This window comes from Manacus vitellinus, unplaced genomic scaffold (assembly GCF_001715985.3).
Source record: "Manacus vitellinus isolate BGI_N305 unplaced genomic scaffold, ASM171598v3 scaffold_100_pilon, whole genome shotgun sequence".
NCBI classification, from domain to species: Eukaryota; Metazoa; Chordata; class Aves; order Passeriformes; family Pipridae; genus Manacus; species Manacus vitellinus.
The window spans coordinates 448843-470312 of NW_021938794.1; the positions used below are offsets into that span (position 1 = coordinate 448843).

Below are 21470 nucleotides of genomic sequence, written 5' to 3' on the forward strand. Positions count from 1 at the left end.
CTGGGCACTCCAGAGGCTCTCCAGATTGCTCAGGGATAGTCGGGACCCACGCCTGGCCTGCCTGGTGAGCCAGAGGGAGAACACACCAAAACAACTCAGCACTACAGCTATTTCCAGCAAGTGCTCGTGCAGAGGGGACAGCAAGGACATGCTCCTGTCCCTTGGTGGGAGTTTAACGAGGAGCCTCTGTGAGGGTGTCCTGAGGGATGGGAATGGAGCAGGGATTTATCTGAGCCTCACTCCTCACTCTTCCCAGGTTGCCCAGAAAAGCTGTGGCTGCTCCATCCCTGGAAGTGTCCAAGGCCAGGTTGGATGGGGTTTGGAGCAACCTGGGCTGGTGGAAGGTGTCCCTGCCCATGGCAGGGGGTGGCATTGGATGGGCTTTAGGGTCCTTTCCAACCCAAACCATCCTGTGATTCCATGACTCCCAGAGTCCTGCTCCTGACCCAGCTCTGACGAGGGACTGAGGGCTGAGGTAGCCTCAGAACACAACGGTCCTGCTTGCCCCCAAAATGCACTGAAAGGCCTGAAAACTTGACAGCAAAAAGGGAGAGCAGCAAGGTCCCGAATCCATTATCAACAGCACAGAAAGCAGAGCCATTTCTCAGCGTGTCTCCAGGACGGTCGTGGCTCCCTGCCAGGACAGAGCCGAAGGCACCGTCCCGCACTCCCCTCCCGCTCATTGGAAATTCCCGTTTAATGCCAAAGCCACGGAATGCCACGGCGGGCTGGGCTCTCAAGCAGAAAGCTAAATTGTACATATTGCTCTGTCTGAACTGAATCCCTTGGACAGAACAGGGGAAGAGGGCTCTGGGATAAGGCAGAATCACTGATATTCGGGAAGGGCCTTGTGGAACTCCCCCAGACTCTCCCGGGAGAGGGAGAGCAGAGCTGCCAGGGCTCCACCTGACCAGATTGGTTTGGCAAGGACAGGGATCCTCCCCAAAAGGTTCCACTGCCTGCCCTTGTTGTTACACAACAACAAGCCTCACAAGTTTCTCCTCCCATCAATATCACAGAAACACGTGGAATTACTGAATCCAGTCATTCCTATTCAAGTTTTTTTCGGATGTTTTGCAGGACTTTGAAGTGTCTCTTCCCTCCTGTTCCACAAAGTGTGCAGGGAGGTCTGAGCCCTCTCCACCTCTGGCACTCCTGCTCTCGACACACACATACACACATTTTTTCCTGGAAGTCATTTTCTACAGAGGGAAAAAAACCTGTGGGACATAGGAGTTTATGGGATGATACTTCCAGTTTGCCAGCAGTACATCATTTTAGTAAAGGGCAGAGTCAGGAGCACCAGGAACAGTTTCCCAAATATTTCCCCACCCAGGGGTTGCCCAGAGAGTGGAGGCTCCACTGTCTGCACGTTCAAGGCACTTCGGAAACGCAGCATAGAAAAGTTTTATAAAAAGTTTTACTCAGAAAACAAGGAAGAACAACGACATAACTGCTGACAACAATAATAAAATTAACAAAATGCTAATTAATGGCTACCCATGGCCTTGTCCTGGTCGATATAAAAAGTGTAACATCAGATCCAGTGTACAAATACAAAAAAAATTGTGCATAATAAATGTACTATAATACTGTACATACAGCATAAACCGTTCAATGAGAATGAATTAAATATACCTATTTGTCTCCTGACTTGGAAGACAAAAGAATAAAGTTCTGTAGTCCCAGAGTCAGTGTATAAACCCTCTCCAGGGGCTGCATCACTAGCCAACGGTATCCCTGAAAACAAGCAGAGTCAAATATTCCCTTAATGGAAGCCATTATTGACGGGGCTGCTGGTTATTATGATAAACTAGGAGAGAAAACCACAGTACATCAACTCAGCCAACATTAAATCCAGACCGAGTTCTTCCCATCTCCTGACTTGCTACTGGCACTGCTTTTGTTTGAGCCTGCTTTGGACTTCTTCCCTCTGGAACTGCCGGGGTTGTTTTGGTTGTTGTAGGCCTGGATGGCGAGGTCCAGGCGGTCCTGAGCCACTTTGATTTCCCTCTGCAGGATCTCCAGGTCGGTGGGGATGTTGCCCTCGGTGCTGCCGTACTGCTGCTCCTGAGCTATGTTGGCTTTGTTCTGCTTGTAGGCCATCTTGGCGTTGGACAGCTCCGTGCACGGCATCTGCTCCGGCTTCAGGGCGATGTTGTACCCGGGGGGAGCCGACGGGGTGTTCCAGGTGAACGGGTAGTTGAAGGTCCCAGAGTCCGCCAGCTCCTTCCTCTTGCTGTTGAGCGTGTCCCGGATGGTGCCCAGCCCCAAGTGCAGCATCTCCCAGACGTTCAGGAGCAGGCACATGCAGCTCACCCCGTACATGATCAGCAGGAAGATGGTCTTCTCGGTCGGCCTGGAGATGAAGCAGTCGACCCTGTGCGGGCAGGGCTTCCTGCTGCACACGAACACGGGGCTCACCTGGAAGCCGTACAGGAAGTACTGCCCCACCAGGAAGCCGACCTCGAACAGGGCCCTGGCCAGGAGCTGCAGCACGTAAATCCTCATGAGCCCGTCCTCCCGGATCTGCCGCCGGCCGTCGTGCTTGGCCTTGGCGGGGCTCTGCTTCTCCTTGCTCTCCCGGACACTCTCCACCTCCATCTCCGGGTACATCATCGGGTCCTCCTCGTGGTCGCCCTCGGCCTCCTCCAGGCCGCGGTGCTGCTTCCAGCGGGTGGGCAGGCTCCTCCTGCGGCCCCTCCTGCCGGCCTCGCCGTGCTCCACCAGCCGGGCGATCTTGTGGATGGCGTAGCCCAGGTACAGCACCGAGGGAGTGGCCACCAGGATGATCTGGAAGACCCAGAACCTGACGTGGGAGAGGGGGGCGAAGGCGTCGTAGCAGACGTTCTCGCAGCCCGGCTGCTCCGTGTTGCACACGAACTTGCTCTGCTCGTCGTAGTAAATGGACTCTCCCCCCACGGCAATCAGGACAATCCGGAACACAATCAGCACTGTCAGCCAGATCTTGCCAACAAAGGTCGAGTGGTTCTGGATCTCCTCTAACAGGCGGGTCAGAAAGCTCCAACTCATGGTGGTCAAGTGAGTTTATCTAAAAAAACAAACAACCCCCCCAGATTTTTATCAGTTTATCAGCTTGAGCCCAAGCAGTGCAAACACTCAACCAAGAGAGTCTGAAAACTCCACACTTTTACACCCAACACCCACCCACGTCTGTGACATCACCTGTTATCGGGATCCAGCTGCCAGAACTTGCTTGAAGATCCTACGTCTCCTCCACAGGCCTTTGGGGAGTCTGCTGGGAGAAGAAGTAGCAGTTTAGTGACATTTCACAAAAAAATGTGCTCCCAAAGCTACTCTCCAGCCAAAGAGAGAGACACACGTGCTCTGTAAGGCACCACTTCAGAGGAAAGATTTTTTTTTTAATACTTGATCTAAACCTACTCTCTCTCAGTGGGAAGCCATTGCCCTGTCCCTCCAGGTCCTTGTCCAAAGTCCCTCTCCAGCTCTCCTAGAGCCCCTTTAGGAACTGGAAGTGTCTTCTCTTCTCCAGGTGAACCCTCCCAGCTCTCCCAGCCTGGCTCCAGAGCAGGGGGGCTCCAGCCTTGTGAGGGTGGGGAGGTCCTGGCACAGGTTGCCCAGAGAAGCTGGGGCAGCCCCATCCCTGGAAGTGTCCAAGGCCAGGTTGGATGGGGCTTGGAGCAACCTGGGACAGTGGAAGGTGTCCCTGCCCATGGCAGGGGGTGGCACTGGATGAGTTTTAAGGTCCTTTCCAATGCAATCCTATGATTCCACGACAAATTTGCAACCCTAACAATAAAAAAACCCCATCCATGGAAACTCTCATCTGGCAACACTGCAAAAAAAACCCCCACCAACCTTCCAAGCCCACGTGGAGCTCCAAGGAGTGAAAATGGTAACACATGGAGCACTGGAAGAGCTGTTGGACACCGTTATAGCACAGGAGATGAGACATTTTTCAGAGCTTTGTTGATGTCAAATATCAGTTTGTCAAACATTATCAACAGAAACTTTTACAACAGAACATTTGGTGAAAGATCCTAAACCCAGAACTGGACAAATCTCCAGCACTCTGATCTTAAAAGGGATTTATTCTTAACCTGGAGAAATTTCAGGAGACTGGAAGAAAACTAGGAACTATTCAACTTCTTTCACACAACCAGAGTTGTTCACAAGCAAAATACTGAAATGTGAGGAGATGCAATCAATGCAGAATTAAAGGATGTAAATGTAACCCTCCTCTGGTGGAATTCAATGTGTTTAGCCAACAGGAGGGACAGGGTGTGGATGGGCTGTGCAGGACATTTGATCTATCACTTCATGGCACTGAGAGAAAAAAATAGCACAGGAGAGTATTAAAAAAAGACCACATTAAGTGGACCAAAAGTAGCCAAGGTCTTGACAAATGATTCCCACATTAGATTCAAGATCAGTCCCATAATGCACAGCCAGCCAGGCCTGGCAGGCAGGCTGGATCTCCCCAGGCTCGGCTGGGAAGTGGCTGCTGACAAAATGGGCACATGGACACAAGTTTGCAGGCTTAGAACTGGAGATGAGCTACCAGTGAAACAGGAAAACATGGATTGCTGGAGAGGCTGGAAGAGATCCACTGCTTAAATGACGCTCAGTGCAAAGCTGCAGCTCAGAGCAGCACAGGGAGAGGGAGGCTGCCGTGGCTGTCAGCTCACAGGGAAGGGAGGGCCCTCAGGGGTAAGGGTCTCAGTAAAAGCTGGTGATGCAGTGAAGGTTGAGGGTGTGAGCCCTGGCTGTGTCACCTGCAGCCAGGAGCAGGGAGGGTGAGCTCACCTCCTTGTCAGCGAGCCAGCCCTCGGCGCCCGCGGCCGCATCCTTCAGCAGTTCCTCAGACATCAGAGGGCCAACACGGGGGGCTCACACCCAGCTGAGGGACGGGGAAGGTGCCTGAAAGGGAGGCATTTAGAGAGCTCAGTTTGTTTAGCTGGGAAAAATGGGAAGAAAATGGAAGGAATTACAGATGAATATTAATACCAACAGGCTCAGGATCATAACTGTCATCAAAATTATCAACTAAGACAAAAATCACTGGCCTTGACTCAGGTGGACAGGTCACCTGCACTTAACCCTGATAAGGGCCATGTATAAATTACAAGTGATAGATAGCAGCTATTAGAGGTGCATGCAATCCTGCAAAGGTTTCCACCAGAGTTATTCCTCCTACACAACACTGTGTGCCATAGAGAACTGGCAGAAATAACACGTTTTTAGCAGGAAAAAAAGAGGAGAGGTTCCAGTCCCAGTGCAGACCCTCTCTGCACCCCTATTTCAGAAAGACATCTAAGGCCAGCTCTGCCTCTCTGAGTTCTGCATTAGTGGGACAAGAGACAGTGCTTCAGACACCCCCACGCTCAGCATTTCCCACCTGGATTTGGGGGCAAACGGGACAGGCACGTTCCTGCTGACATGCCATGATTTGTCAACTAAAAAAGGAGACAAAACCCAAAGGAGTTTAAGAAGGGGTTAATTCTCTCTCACTGAAAACATTAGGGCTCCGAAAATAAACTACTAAGTAAATTTTAAATTAATTAAATGCTGTTGCCAATGTAAATTTGGAATAACAGCAGGAACCAGTCTTTAAATCCTCAGATACTGTCACATTCAGTTAACAGCAGAGAAGTTTGAAATGAGTGCTGGTTTCAGTAAGAGAGTCTTTACTTTTAGACAAGCTGCTACCTTATCATCAAGGAAACCCCTTTGTGTCATGTGCCAGCTTTTCATGGTGTGTCTTCTACCTGCAGACACATTCCTGAGGCTGGGCTGTTCCTCAGCAGCTGTAAAGAGGGAGACACAGGGATCATCCCTCGGCCACCACTCAGCCACTGGAGGGCATGAGGCACCTGGGTCATTTTGGGACTTGTCCAGGAGGATTCCCAACCTGGACCCCACCAGTTATAACAATGCACAGAGTGCCAGAGCCTCTGTGCACAGACCCTGCCCACACAGACGTGTGTGCTGGGGTTCCCTCCAGCCCTCGGCTGCAGTTGGCATTATCTGACCCTGGTTAATGGCCAGGACCTCTGTCAATTAGCAGGTCCTGGCTGTGGAGCTGCAAAGCTGCTGAAGAGCTGATTCTCTTCCCAATAAAGTGGGAAGGACTAAATTTAGTCCTAGTCCCGAGCAGAGTGGTGGCATGAACACGGGAGGACCCACCAGCAGGCAAAGAACTTCCTTGTCTTTAAGGAAACATTTCGGCCCAAGCAAAATGACCAGTCATTAAACTCTGCTCTCCCAGGTTCAGTCTATCCCAATTAAATGCCATGCAAAAACAAGACTTTACAAGCAGAGTTATGGCTTGGAAGTGGTGTTATCCTTCAGTTTTGTGGGATCAGCCAAGGTTAGAGAAGCACGTTCTGCCTTTGCACCACGTGCTGCAGCACCCAGACACATCACAGTAACCTTCACCCAACCTACACTCGTGTCTCCTGCCTCTGTGGTTCTGGCAACATTTAACTCAATAATTTTCCAATGTTTGAAAGAAAGGTTTATGGACACTGACACGCATGCCAGAAAGGCAAAATGTCAGCAATTTCAGCTAATTTAAGTCATGCCAGAAAGTGCATTTGAGGGAGATTTTCATTCCCTGTATTTGTCATAAATTCATTCCAGCACTTCCAGCAGAGGAGGCTCCTTGGAGCGGGCAGGATCCACAAACACCAGACACTTATCTCTGACAGCAAACTGGCTCCTGAATTAAAGCTTTGCAGGTGCTGACATCCAGAGACAAAGAAGAGGAATTTGGACCAGGTACATGAGAAAAGAGAAATCAGCTTTCCCTGCAGAAAAGCTCTGGAGCTGTTCAACATGGCTGTTGTTCAGGTACAGCCAGGGAACAGTCCCCCAGGTGTGCCCTGTCCCCTCCCCAGCCCAGGGTGGGCTTTGGGCATGAACTGAAACATTTCAGATGCTCCAGCCATGTCCCCATCCCGCTGGGATGGAGGCACCTGGAAGGCAGCGCCACACACACCAGATGGGGGTTAAAACCAACCTCACTCCAGGCTGTCAAATCCCAAACGCCCTCAGAGCCATCTCCTGATCTTGTCCCAGCACAGCCTGGGTCCTAGCCCAGTATAAACTGGATCCCTGATCCACTCCCAGAGCAGACTGGACCTCAGCTCAGCACAGACTGGATCCTGTGGCCACGTGTCAGTAAAGACTGGCCCATGTCCCAGTACAGACTGGATGTCCTGGGCTCCATCCCAGTACAGACTGGCAGCTGCAGCCCAAAGCACCTGAGCAGGAGGGTGCAGGGAGTTGTGTTGGTTTGGTTCAGCATTAGGCAGTGCTGTGAGGATCAGGGAGTTGGACTGGATCATCCTTATGGATCCCTTCCAGCCCAAGCTCTTCTGTGATGCTTCTCTGACACCAGGATTCACTTCCTGTCATTCCCTGTCATTCCATCAACAGTGGGGCTGGGCACAGCCTCAGTATGTCCATGGATGGCACCACAGTTCACCAGCACCTCCTCAGAAAGGTTTGTCTGCAGGAGGTTTTGTAGCCCTGAGGCAGTTGTTAAGGAGAATCAATATATTTAGAGAAGACTTTTCTCCCCCTTAGAATATGTCCTCATGGGTCATGCAAATGAAATTTGATTAATTTATTAGTGATTTATTTGTTTTGGTTTGGTTTTAAGCAGTTTAAAAAGACATGTGCTGAGCAAGAAAAAAAAGAAGAATAAATGCATAGCAATTCTGTTGTTAATCAAAAGAGGTTTCATGCTGCATGAAAGTGAAATTGGGCCCACAGGCTAATTAAAATAGGATTTGAATTAGGATGAATGAATAATTAGCATTATTCATTCAAATCTCATTTACATTGAAAAGTAAGAAACTACATGATTTACAAGTACTTTTGAGGAAGCAGAGAAGTTCCCTTTTGGTTTTTTTAACCTGGAAAATGAGTAAGACTTTAATTGCTCGAGAAAGGAGAGAGCTGGGCTCAGACCCAGCACCAGCGAGGGACCAGCACATCCCAAATCCTGGCGAGCACTGTGCTGATGCCACCTGCATTCCATGAGCAGCAATTCCAGTGTCCATCCTCCTAAGTGACACAAGGGCGAGGATGTGGGGGTATTCCCAGGAATACCTGGGCTAAGACAACTCACAGCCATCACCCTTCTATCCTTTGTGAAGGAACTGGGCTCAGTCACTACCAACTTCCCTCCTATTTTCGGCAACACAGATTTCGGCAAAAAGAATAAGAAAATTGTACTGAGTTTTATTTTTGATCTTACAGAGCACTTGGGAAGGAAAAAGGCTGGGACTTTTTGGAGAGCACACAGTGCTCTTTCAAACAAATCCTCTGTCAGCTGGCAGGGCTCACGTGGCAGCAGCAGAGAAGGGTTTGGAAAAAGCCACAATGTCAATGTCAATTTGGAAACCATTTCTGAACGGTGCCTTCCAATCCCAGGCAGGATAACAAGGCTCTGCTGATCCCCAGACCAACCCCCCGAGCCTGAAAACCCCCCGTTGAATCCCGAGACCACAGATCCAACGCGGGATATAAATAGAACAGGAAAATGTGGGTAAGAGGTAGGGATATAATAAGATTCTTGCGCTGTCAAAAAAATAAAGATGTCAAGAACGTCTCTCTTTGAAAATCAACATATACCCACCCGAGCATTCAGCTCACAGATAAACTGGAATTTGCAGCTCAGACATGAACCTCCGGCCGCCTCGGCGTGCCCTCAGGTACTGCTAACATGGGAAGCCAAGTGACAATTTTAGCAACACTCCCCCGCAGTGACAAAATTCAAATGAAAATCACGACGTGTTTCGTGCTGGCCCAAACCAGCTCTTACTGCACCTACAGCAACCACAGTGCTCTGGGAAGCCTCGTGTCCAGGGCAGGCCCCCCGGAACACGCGGATCCCAGCTTGGAGGAGCAGGGTCCGTGAGGACAGGGCGAGCTGTGAGCCTGACTCGAGGCTCCATGGAAAATGGAGGCTGGGCTGTACAGCCTCTGTAGCCCCCTGAGATTCTGGAGACCTGTGGCGGGGTCTGTGTCAGCCTGAATCCCTTCACACAGCTCGGCAATCAGAGTCCCTCTGAACGACGGGAATGAGCTGTACCAGCTCAGAGCCGGGCACTTCTGCAAGGACTCGGGGCGGAGCTGTGTGACACCCAGCAAGCCCGAGGCTGCTCCTCACACCTCTGCTGCACACTCCAGGTATCAGGAGGCAGAGGGAGCCCCAGGTGCCTCTGCCAGCACTGTGGTGATGTGAAATGTAATAAAGGAGAGAACCAAGCGGTCCCAGACGCCGTCTGACAGCCCGCAGGGGAACCCTCGCTCACACCAACGTGGCATCGTGCCAGACCTCGGGACCAGCACCGTGCCAGGACGGAGCTTGGGGCAGCAACATCCCCCCTCCTTCACAACCCGCTGGTGGATGAGGAATAACCCAGCAAGGGAAGGGCTGCTGGAGCTCAGAACCAACCCGGCGTCTCCAGAGCTCTCCCTCTCTCCTCTCACCTCCTCCACCCTCACACACCTCACAACATTTCTCCAGCACAGTCCAGAGCTGAAGGGCCTGGAGTCTCCTCCACACTCCCTGTCTCCCAATAAACCTAGTAAATGTAAATATGAAGGAACAGAAATCCCATGTGATCCCTGCTCAAAACCAGCTCAGGAATGTGCAGCTTGTACCACAGATCATATCCCCCAGCCCCTAAGAGGGAGTGGCTCATTCATCCCTGTGGAGGAGCTGGGAATGCACAGGAAAACTCTTTCCCTGTGTCTTTCAGTTGGATGTTGAAAACAAGGAATTACAGGGTAGGTAAAGAACAATTTTTTTTCCAAGATTTTGAATCTAAAGTTCAAGCCATACTAGAGAAACCACCTGACACTGCTGTTCTGTTTAACCAAATCCTGAGCTCTGGGACTGCCAGCCCAGGCTGTCTGCACACAACAGGGCCAGGGCCTGCTGTTTGCACCCTTAAAATCTAAAGATGTGGAGGACATCCTCGAGACAGAGTGTTCCTACCAGCTGAAATGACCATCAGGTCGGGTGAGTGTGGCCTCAGGTGCACACAACACTCCCAACTGTGAGCTGCCACAGAAGCCCAGAGTATTCTGAGTTGGAAGGGACCCACAAGGTTCATCGAGTCCAACTCTTAACCCTGCACAGGACCACGTCAGCTCCCTTTGTTCCACACCACGGGGATCCTGCAGGCTTTTCCACAAGCTGCTCATGCACAGACAGCACTCACCCCACAGACACTGAGTTCTCCTCCCGAGGAGATGCTCCCAGACACCACCTGATGAGACACCACGTGCTCCTCAGCTCAGGGCTACTAAAGCCTGGCTCAGCCACACGACACGTTACCACTTGCTAAAATACTTCCAAGGTCAAACACAGCAAACACCCAACCAGCCCAGTGCTGAGACAGCTCCTTTGTAAGGGAAGAGCCACCCATTTACTTGAGTCAGTCACTTATATTCTGAAGATGCTCAACCCTTGTACCCATAGCATCACCATCAGAAATGTGTGACATTCCCATAACCAGCAGTTTAAACTATTTTACAACCCAAAACAGAGTCAACCAGAGCAGGTTGGCGGGTCCATGTCCAGTTTTAAATATCTTCAAGGCGGGAGACCTCACAAGCTCTCTGGGCATCTAGATCCTATTAAATATCTCCAGGGGTGGAGACCCCACAAGCATTGAAAAGTAAGACTGGGTAGCCTGATCCTACTGCATCTGACCATACTCACAGTATAAAAAGCTTTTCTTACGTTTAAGCAGAATTTTCCCTGTTTCAATCTGTGCCCATCACCATTCCCTGGGTACCACAGAGACCAGTCTACAACAAGAGCAAGGGCAGCAAAGCAATTTCTCCTGTAAGAATGAACATAACAGAGCGTGACCAAGTTGCAGGGACTAGAACCACACAGGCAAAGTGAAACTGTGACCTGAGATCTTCCCCCTCCCAGTGCCCACCCCTGCCCAACGTGCCCTGCACAGCATTGGCACGATATAAAAGAATATATTATTAAAATATTAAAAATATCGTGCTGTTGCCTGCTGCACCTGTGCTTCCAGTGGTTACTCTTACAAATATGGGCGATGGAAGGATAAAGATGGAAAAACAGAGCAGGAAGGATGACAAAAGGCAGGTCCTGAGTGACCAACAGCAATCCAAGCGGGAGTGCGATGGAGCAGGGCCGGGGTTCCTGCACACACCAGGCATTGAATCCCAGGATTCAGCTCCTTTCAGGATGCACTCGCCAGCCTGGGAAGAGTGCTGGGAATAGCAGGAGTGTCCTGCTGCAAACTCTGCCTGTGTGGGCAGGCCCAGCACACCTGGGCACACACAGGGAACGGGAGCACCTCAGCCTACCCAAGACCCCAGAGCTATGGACAGACCCCCACTCTGACCCTGAGCACTGCAGACACTCAAGAACAACTGTATTTCAAGTGGAAAATCACAGAACACACAGGAAGTGGAAGGTCCAAATGGAAGAACAGAGAACACCCAGGTACCACTGCGTGTTGCACACCCCACAAAACATGCACTGCTGGGGAACTGCCTTTGGACAGGCTGGAGCACCCATGTGCTTACCTGGGTCCCTCCAGCTCTCTGGCAGCGAGGTCTGGGAAAGGCCATCCTCACTCCCATACAGTTCCAGTCAGGCATCAGGGAGATGTCCCTGCCTTGATGTGATTAGCAACTCGAATAACCACAGCACCCTTTTAACTACACCCGAGTCCACTGCAGCCAACAGCTCCACAGCGTTTCCCCACCGGGCTCCTCCTCTTCGCTCAGAGGGATGAGTGTCAAAAGCAAATGACACACTGGAGGCAGCTGACCCGAATATCACTCTCCCGGCCATTTCGGGAAAGGAGAGAGAAGCCAAAAGAGAGCAGTTCTGTCGGCTCCTGTACGTCAAAGGCTCTCACTGAGCGGGAGGCAGCCGGGTGGGGATGAACACCTACTGCTCCCACCACCATCTTACAACAGCCAGGAGAACCACAGCAGTGTTTGCTTCAGAGATAAGCCTCACAAACTAGCACGAACAGCTGGAGAGTGAAAGGGATACCGTGCACCACGGCGCAGCCCGGGCTGCCACGGCGTCCCCAGTCACCCACCCCGCACACGGCAGCTGCTCCTCCCTGACCCACATTCAAAAAAAAGACTTCTATTCTCCAGCTCTGTCATCTGGTCTAGTAGGAGCCACCTCCTCAGCCTACAACTCCACCAAATCCATGGCACGTTTCCTACAACAGCAGCTCTGCAGAGGGAAGGATGTTCGGAGGCAGAGGAGGGCACTGCAAACCCTCACTGCCAACTGCTTTTCCAGCCATCCAGTACTTGGAACTGCTCCACTAAACCCTGTCAGGACTGTCCCTGAGATGAGACATGGAAGACCAGAGAGCTTTGCAGACCCCTGTGACTTCACCCAACTGTGCACGTCTGGGTGGAGAGCACTGAGGTGAGGAGGACGGTGGCCAGCTGTGCCAGAAGGCATTTCCTCCCTGTTTGCCATCGGTGTGTCACAATCCATGAGGATGGGGTTGGGAGGGACAGCCAAGGACAAGGGGTCCACAACCACAAACCAGCACCTCACTCACTCTCCTGGTGCTTCAACTTCTCCCAAGCGCTACCAAACTGCACAATTAGTTGGAGAGTTGTGTTTGAATACACCAGTTTTACACACAGTTTATTTTGAGTCGAGGAGCAGAGTAAGTCAGAGCAGATTGCCACACTGGCATTAAAATGCTACTCCAGCTTGAGTTCAACAGGAGTCTTAACAGCTTTATTTTGCCAAAGATAAAATTCAGAATATAAATACGCACATAAATTCACTAAGTGACTTATCTGTTGAAAAAAACACTTATTTCCTATAATAAAATAAGAAACCTAAACCCGTCATTTTCTGAGAGACTTGACTGCTTTGAGACCCCCCTGGGAAGAGACCCGAAGCACTGACTGAACTCCCTATGCTCCATCACCCCAGCTGGGGAACACACACACCAACTGGGGCTCTTGTCTCTGAGAATAGCTGCAAATAACTCCTATTTCATGAGAGGAAGCTGGGAGCTCTTTTCCCAGCGACAGGCACACTGCACCAAGCACACAGCCGGTCAGCTTTTTCCACCTCACTGCTTTCCATGGCCATGAATTTTATCAGACTTATTATCAACACAGATTATGACAATTAGCAGCAAATTTTAGGCAGATCAGCCTCCCAAAAGCACGGAAACTGCTTAAGCCAGACAGGAGGCTTGATGGGAGAGCACCAACAGGACCAGGGTATGGTATGTACCATGTTTTGGTGCTGCTGGAGGTGGGAAAAGCCCACTGAGACACTGCAGGAACAACTGTGGGCACAGTGACAGTGCCAAGCTTCCCCTGGCTTCTTACTTCCAAGCCTCCAAGACTTTAGGAGGGTGGTTACATCTTGTTAGTCACTGAGTGGACTTCATGCTGGTTCTGTAGATGCTCCAAGCCATTCCCCTTTGTCCTGTCAATCCAGGCCCTTGTCCAAAGTCCCTCTCCAGCTCTCTTGGAGCCCCTTTAGGCACTGGAAGGGGCTCCAAGGTCTCCCCAGAGCCTTCTCTTCTCCAGGCTGAACTCCCCCAGCCTCTCTCCACAGCAGAGCTGTTCCAGCCCTCAGACCATTCCCCCTTCAGAATCAAGTTCATTCCTTAATGCTACTAAAAGAGATGAAAATGTCACCCAGGGAAAATGATGTGACTTCTTTACACTCCTACTCACAGAAGCAGGAACAGCCCCAGGCTCCTCCCCAGCCCCTTCCTCTGGGACTCACTGGGAAACTGGTTTCCACTGCAGGGACTGGAGAGGAGGTCACAGAATAAGGAGCCAAAATGAGGAGTCACAGCTGGGAGGGCTGGGTGGATTCACCAGAGATGGACCCCCAGCCTGGCTACAGCCATTGGCACTGTCGTGTCACCTCTGCAAGACAAGGGCTGCGAAGAAAATCCCAGCAAAGTGCAGCTCCCCAAAGCCAACATTCCCATGGGACTAATGAGACAATCTCATACAGAGCAGAATCAGTGGGCAATGGGTTGTCTGTGTAAGCACAGTGTCCAACGGGGCTTCTGCAAAGGCACTTCCAACCCCACAGAGGGCCCCAGAGCACCAGGGTTTAACCTCTGCAAGTCCCTCTCACCAATGGCTTCTTGAAGGGACCCCAAAAGGCCACTGGAAAAGTGATCATCCCCTTCACAGAGGGAAGACACAGGAAGAGGAGTAAAGGGCCATTTCCTGCACGGGAAGGAGGTCAGAGCAAGGATCACAGGAGAGGGTGGGATCTGTGCCAGACCAGGACATTGTCTGAGTGCACACAACAGTGAGTGGGTGGGATGTGACCAAGGATCCTGCTGGCAATATTCAAGGTGAGGCAGATAAACAACCACAAAGAGCAGCACAGGGACCACACGAGTCTACGCAGACTAGTAATAAAATGGCAGATGGAATTCCACATGGATAAAGTGATGCATACATGGAATAAACAAAATAAATCTCAATTTCACACTAAAAATAGATGTGCCCTGAGATGGCCTCAGCAAGCAGGAGGTCTTGGGGCTGTCAGGCTGCTCTGTGAAAGCTCCAGCATAGCCAACAGCATTTCACCAGTGTGAGAGGACAAGCACCCCAACAGCACACTCTGCCACATGCCCTGAGTGCCCCCAGCTCAGCCAGGGCTCTGGTCACTCTCATCATCCCCCATCATGGGAACAGAGGAGAACAGGAGCTTGGAGAAGATGTATGGACACAACAGTGTGGGAGGAACACTGGAAAAACAAGGCAGCTGAGCAGGGGAAAGAGGGTGGGGAGCTGTAAAACCTGGGGGAGCCTGCAGAAGAAAAACCCCTTCAAACCTGAAAACCAGAGACAGCGCCTCAGACATGGGTAAGTCTGCAGGCAAAAAGCAGCCAGCAGGTTGAGGGGGTCCAGACACACTTCTCCTGGGCTCTGCTGCAGCTTCCACGTGGCCAGGTTGGGAACGGGACTCCAAAGCGGGCAAGGCTCTGTCTGATCCGTGTGGCTGCTCCAAGGAGCCAGGAGTGTCCCTGCCATGAACCAGCCAAAGGAGAGGCATCAAAGGGAACAGAACCCCAGGTTATTAATCACTGCTCAGTCCCAGCCCTCTGGAATTGCACCTGTACTCATGGACAGTCTCAGGCACTTGGCACACTTGGAGGGCAGAGGTGATTTATTTCTGTCCCTGCTCTCCAGCACAATCCTCCAGAGAATCGGATCTCACAGACACCCGGATCGATATGGTCTGGCCACAGATTGCAAAGAGAGCAAGAGCAGGCTGAGGAATACAAACCAGGCACGGAGGAGGAGGATTCCAGTCAGCTCTAGAAGGAGCAAAGACTTCACATGAACCAAGAAATACAGATAATTTCCATATGGCCCTATGGAAGATCACCATGTGCTTCCTCCCAAACATTTCAATTTTATTTTGCTTTTTAGTGTCTCAGGAATCACACTTTCCACTATGAAAATTCTCCTATTCAAAATAGCTTAACTACATATCTGAGTGCCAGAGTAACTCTGAGTATCTGAGCAGCTCCTGCGAGTGAATCTGCTGCAAGTAAAATTCATTTCTCAGCTACTTCAACGTTTACCATGAAAATCAGAAGATTTTTAGATTTTTAGGAGGAGGTGCTGCGTGCAGGGCAGCACACCTGAGAGATACATTAAGAACTTTAATTACTCTTAATTTTATGCCATTTAAAAATGTATTGACAGCAGGGCAGCCCCTTCCCTGCCTACAGACTCATGTCTAACCTCAGGATCAGGCAGCGTTAGCTGTCAGCCGCATCCCTGAATCCGCACCAGCGCCAGGCTTCCAGGAGTTAACAAGGAGTCAAAACTCCCCCTCAAGGGAACATGGGAACACAAGACATGCAATCGCCCTTCCAGGCTCTTGACTATTTTAAGCACAAGAGATACAGAACTTCCCGGGCAGTGGCTTGTTCTGTACGAGTCTGGCAGGGCTGCACCGCTCACGCGTGTCCAGCACTGGGGTGTCACCACGAGCAGGAGTTGGCATCCCCTGATGCCACCAGCATCATCTCTCATCCTTTAAGAGCCGTATTCCCAATATACACCACAGCCAGACCCAGGTTTAAACCCAGAAATCATCAGGTTTAGACCCAGAAGTCATTTTTCCACATCCCTTTGACACAAAAACAAAGCAGGAAGAAGTGTCCCCAACACACTGCATTTTTTGGGATGACTTTGGGGATGTTCAGGAGAGGGGTAGTGCTGTGCACAGCTACCCACGGGGCAAAAAACACACCCCTGGGGCAAAAAACACACCCCCGGACAGCAGACTAAAGGATGAGCAGGGATTCAATGGAAAACAATCCAGTGCAGTTGTCAGCCTCCTCCAGCACCACCAACTGCGCCATCCGGACGGAAAGGACGGGAGGCACAATCTGCTGGTCATCCATATGGATGTCTTCCCTTTCTCCTTCCACAGGATCTCAAACGAGGTCAAGCACGCACACTCAGACCTGCTTCCTGACAAATTTGTAACTAAAAAGGTGGAACTAATAACTGCAAGAGCCCAGAGCTGGTATCATGGACTTATTTAGGCAAAAGAGCTGGCTGACTCCAGCCATTCCCATCTAAGCAAGGCAATAGGGAGAAATCCCTCACTCCCGTGCAAAAATGTAAATCCCAGCTCAGGGAGGCACTTAAGCACATGCCTAATGCAAAGCTGGAAATAAATCCTGCTAATAACCGGGCTGCTCACTTATTCACAGCTAGGCACGGCTTAAGTACCTGGAGGAGCTGGAAATACCCCCGAGCCCCCGGAAAAGAGCCTAAACCAGACTGGTCTGGGAATTAATCACAGCAGCATGAGCAGAACTGTTAATATGAACTGGAGGAGGACTGTCTGTGTGTGTGTGTGTGTGTGTGCTGAAGCATCTGTTCAAGTTTAGGCACATAAAACATTTTTCAGCCCAATGACTCCAGAGGGAAATGCCTCATACATCAGCTCATCTGACTCAATTTTTCCATCACATTTCCCTTAATACAGTTTTGTCCATAAATACACTATTTGTTTCTTCCAAATATAGATCTTTATTTATAGCCAGAAAACCTTGTAACTTGTGTTATTGCTTAAAGCCCTGGGTTCTGCTTTGAGACGGAATCAGGTTCTCCTTTGAAATGGAACACTAAGGAATTATTTTCCAGTACTGAGGTATGACACCAAGTTCTCTACATTTGCAGAAGGAAAAGGGTTTTCTTTTTGCTCCAATATTTACCGCTCTCACTATTTCCTTCACCAGAAATCACCAGTAAAATCATAACTGCCCAGCCACACGTTGCATATGGCATTTATCCCACACCACATCCAGGAACCTTTACCTTAAATCCTCATTAAAAAAAAACCCACAAGTTTTTAAAAATCCCAACCAGATCTTCCAGCCAGTCCTGAATTTGAGGAGAACTGTGTGTCACCACCCGAGCAGTGATAATTCATATTTATGGTACGAGGTCAGAAAAGGAAATGTAACGTTGCCCTTTCCCCTCCAAGGAACATTTGGAAGACAAATTCCTTTTTGTGGCTTTTAACTGAAAGTGAACGACCTCCCAAAACCAGGACGAGGAACGGGCAGTGAACGGGTACTCTGGTGATTCTGACATTTTAGAAGTATGGGGTTTTTCACAAGTGAAATGTGATTCAATACAATTTGACCATTATTAACCACAACTTGAGTAAAATAAAAAGAAAAGCACAGCACATTATTCCATGGCACAAGCACAGGACAGTGGAATTGCACTCCTGCTGCTCATGGGAAGTGCAGAGATCAGCTGGAAGGACTGATAATGCCACAGGGTTCTGCAATAAAACCCTCATTTCCTCCCAAACAGGGCACACAACCACCCGTGGGGGCCCAGGGACCAGATTTTGGAGGCTCATCCACAATTCAGCGAGTCTCCCTACCTGGTGGGCAGGAATGTGCTTCCGTGCCCAGTGCAGTGCTAAAGTAAGGCAACCATAAAATGTAGGGAGTATTAACAGAACTTTTTCCACAGCAATAATTTATTTCCTATTAAGCAGATTAAAAATAAACAGATCTGGAGCACAAGTCAACTCTGTGGAGTGGCAGCACAAAAGACAAAGGTTGGAAGCAGGGTGGGAGGAAAGGATCACCTTCCCCCTAATGAGGCAGCACAAAGGGCTCCATTATCCACGAGGATTTCGGGTCCATTATCCAGGACAAGGGTTTCACTCCAACTGTTTAATGATTGTCACCCTTGTCCAGTTTGTGCTGCTGATCAGGGAATCCTGTCCCAGCAGGAAGGGTGAGGATGCACGAGGTGCCTTGTACAAGGCGACAACGCGCCTTGTGATTCCCACGTTTGAAAAACATGGTGAGAAGTCATAAAACCCCCCCTTTTTCTTGGCTCCATGTTGATGGTGAGGCTACAGCCTCAGAGAATCACAGAGTATCCCAAGCTGGAAGGGATCAACAAGGATCACCCAAGCCCAGCTCCTGATCCCAGCCCTGTTTTCCTCAGCACACAGCCCCTCGCAGGTACAATGGCCACAAATCAGCAGAACTCACCCCGGTGAGCAGGGTCTGCCCAGGCTGCCCACTCCTGCTGTTCCAGCAGCATTCCAGGGAAAGCTCACCACGCTCTAACAAGTCCTTGCTGCCAGCATCACAGCTGGGACAAACTGAGGCATCAGCAGCACTGCCAGTGTCCGCTGGCTCCGCTTTCCCTGGCTCCAGCTCCCCGGAGAAGCACCAAGGCACAGGGGTCTCAGCGACCCAATCCACCACACACCCGAGGGAGGGGCTTCCAGGATTATCCAGCCCCTGACGGTGTGTTTTTAGGCTGCTTTGTTGGTTTTAGGAGCCAGATCACACCTAGGTACAACCTCAGGCACCGGATCTCCTGCTGTCCTTGGCAAAAGTGACGGATTAGGGAAGTCTGGGGTTTTTCATGGACTTGCAGAAGTTGCTGGCACTCAGCAAATTACTAAGTCAACAAATCTGTGCGTTACAATTAATCACAAACTCCCCACCAGTGATTAGATCTCTCAGCTTATAAGAATTTTCCTCTTGTAAACTTTAAAACCATCCAAACCCAGAAAAGACCTTTTAAGATAAAGCTGCACCTAAGCAACACAATTCTCACACCAACTACCTTTAGAACCACTGGATTCTTTAGAACAATTGTGTCTACAATTAAAACTCTTCAGGCTGTACCAAAATCTTTGCTAAATTCCTAAAGTTGGTGTAAACTTGCCCAGCAAGGTTTTCTTTTAACCTTCCCTTTGCTGAGGACGGGCTGAGACCTCTGGGACTCCTCACTGCCCAAACATTCCCAACCCTCTTGGGGCTCTTCTCTGAATCCTTCAAAGAGAGTTGTGCTCTGAATCACTCCAAATTTTCCAGTTATTTACTGGTTTTTGCATCACTTGCACGTTATCTGTGATGTTTGCTTTGAAGTGACAGGCAAAAATAGTCCCTAATGACGGGCTAAGGATGAAACCCGTCTAGAAAACAGGTATTTCGTGATAATTCCTCCTGCATTCAGACCTGTGAGTTGCTTTAAAAAAAAACCAAAAAATTTAATATTGCCGCATTAATTGAGAAAACATTTAGTTTTGTAAATGGAAATGTTTTCCATTAGCAGTAACTCAACAGTCCCCTGCATCAGTGGTAAGACAAACTTGCAACTCCAGTCTAAAAGCACTGAAGGCAGTCAGACCCTTTGGTAAGGGAACAGCCCCGTCAGGAAGATGTTTTTAATAACTTTTCACTACTTAAACTGATAAACTTGACAAAGCTCGTTTTAAAAGGACAAGAGGTGCTGGGTGACGAACCCAAGGAGTGGCTGGTTGTGTTCTCCACAGAAAAAGAACAGAGACCCTCTGGCAAAATAAGTTTCTTGTGATGTGAAACACAGCCCTCCAAAGGGATCCCAGTGCTCCTGGTTCTGCTCTGCCCCATTTCAATTCGGAAACGTCAGTCAAGTTACTGTTTTTTAGGAAACACACTGCAAAGGGCCAGTTTCCATAGAAGGAGCCCCAGCAGGGCTGGCAGGGCAGACCCTCACACCCAGCACATCCCCTGAGCCCCCCAGCCCTTACCTGGCCGCCTCCTCGCTCACAGACATGATCAGAGCCCCGGCTGCACCCGGGAGAGCCCCGCACTCCAAGTACTCCAGCTCGGCTCCAGCGAGGACCAGCCCCTCGTTCCAGCTCTCGTCACTGCCCACAGGAGCAGGACGGGCCGAGCGAGTCACGCATTCGCCAGACACCCAAATATGTGACAGCTCAGCCCACCCCCGCCGAGCCGCGCAGCCACAGCGAGCACAGAGCTGCAAACACCGTCCTCCCCTCTCCAGAGAAACGCTGGAGCCAATGCCAGCACTGCTGGAAACCCCGGAGTTAATGCCAGCACTGCTGGAAACCCAGGAGTTAATGCCAGCACTGCTGGAAACCCAGGAGTTAATGCCAGTGCTGCTGCAAATCCACCACTTTCACTTGGAGCCCAACGGCACAAAAAAGCTCCAATTCCCTTCTAAAAATCCTTACCTATCCCACTTCACAGGACCGAGCTGAACTGTTCCCCCAGGAAAGCACAGGCACAACTTCGGATTATACTTGGAAAGAACCAAAAATACAAAAGAAAGGCACCTTGCATTTTCCTAAGCACAAATCTTGACAGAAAACAACAAGTTTCCCTTTTAAATGACCTGAAGAACAGAGGGTTTGGTAACTGCACTGACCCGAAGAACGGAGGGTTTGGTAACTGCACTGACAGCTGGCTCATTGAACATCCCAGTGACAGGGATTTCTAACAGGAAGGGACGGTTTGAGGTTTTTTTAGCCAATTATCCTTGACTTTCAGCAGGCAGAAGACATGGAAATAACAACAATAACCAACGGTCCGTCAGATGGAAGGGTTTTGTTCTTGCTCTCATCTCCAAATGCCAACCGAACACCCAGTGAAAAAGCTGAACCCAGTGGTACCAACTGTTGCTCCAGAATCCATACAGTACATCCATGCCCTAATTAATCCCCATGAACTGTCTCCTATTTGTAATTAATTTGACGGTGGAACAAAACCAGCACTTCCCGGTGAAGCAAGGTCACACTGACCAGAAAGCGTCAGGACCAATTCCTACCAACAGAAAAGAGAATTGGCTAAAAAAAGCCAGTAAAAATAGCTGTACAAATGTCACTCTTGTGAAATTTTACTGTGCAGGGTGAAAGTTAGGCCCAATGGAGGCCAAAGCTTCCATTATCCCATACAGGGGTGGATTTTTCTCCTTGTGCTCTGTATTAGGGTCAAGCACAGAGAACCACAGAATGTCCTGAGATGGAAGGGACCCACAGGGATCATCAAGTTCAGCTCCTGGCGTTGCACTGGACACCCCAACCATCCCACCTTGTGCCTGAGAGCGCTGCCCAAACACTCCTTGAACCAGAGGAGTATTCCCAGAGC

The 21470-nt window shown here is 50.1% G+C and overlaps 1 protein-coding gene across 3 annotated transcripts; it reads right to left on the bottom strand.

The window, feature by feature from the left end:
* Positions 1-355: 355 nt before the first annotated feature.
* On the bottom strand, positions 356-20643 carry GJC1 (gap junction protein gamma 1). 3 transcript variants are annotated; one of them, XM_018087193.2, is made up of 4 exons: positions 20558-20643; positions 4789-4902; positions 3187-3256; positions 356-3052 (listed from the first exon to the last, which is right to left on the bottom strand). In XM_018087193.2, the coding sequence occupies exon 4, from the start codon at positions 3031-3033 to the stop codon at positions 1852-1854; it is 1182 nt and encodes a 393-aa protein (XP_017942682.1). In that variant the 5' UTR covers positions 3034-3052; positions 3187-3256; positions 4789-4902; positions 20558-20643; the 3' UTR covers positions 356-1851. The 3 variants fall into 3 exon arrangements, with proteins under 3 accessions (XP_017942682.1, XP_017942696.1, XP_017942690.1); XM_018087207.2 differs by having other exon boundaries at positions 3187-3259; XM_018087201.2 differs by lacking the exon at positions 20558-20643 and having other exon boundaries at positions 4789-5058.
* Positions 20644-21470: the final 827 nt, after the last annotated feature.

What these genes read in the sequence shown, in the direction of transcription:
- GJC1 (XM_018087193.2), bottom strand. Translation starts at nt 3,033, where the DNA reads ATGAGTTGGAGCTTTCTGACCCGCCTGTTAGAGGAGATCCAGAACCAC.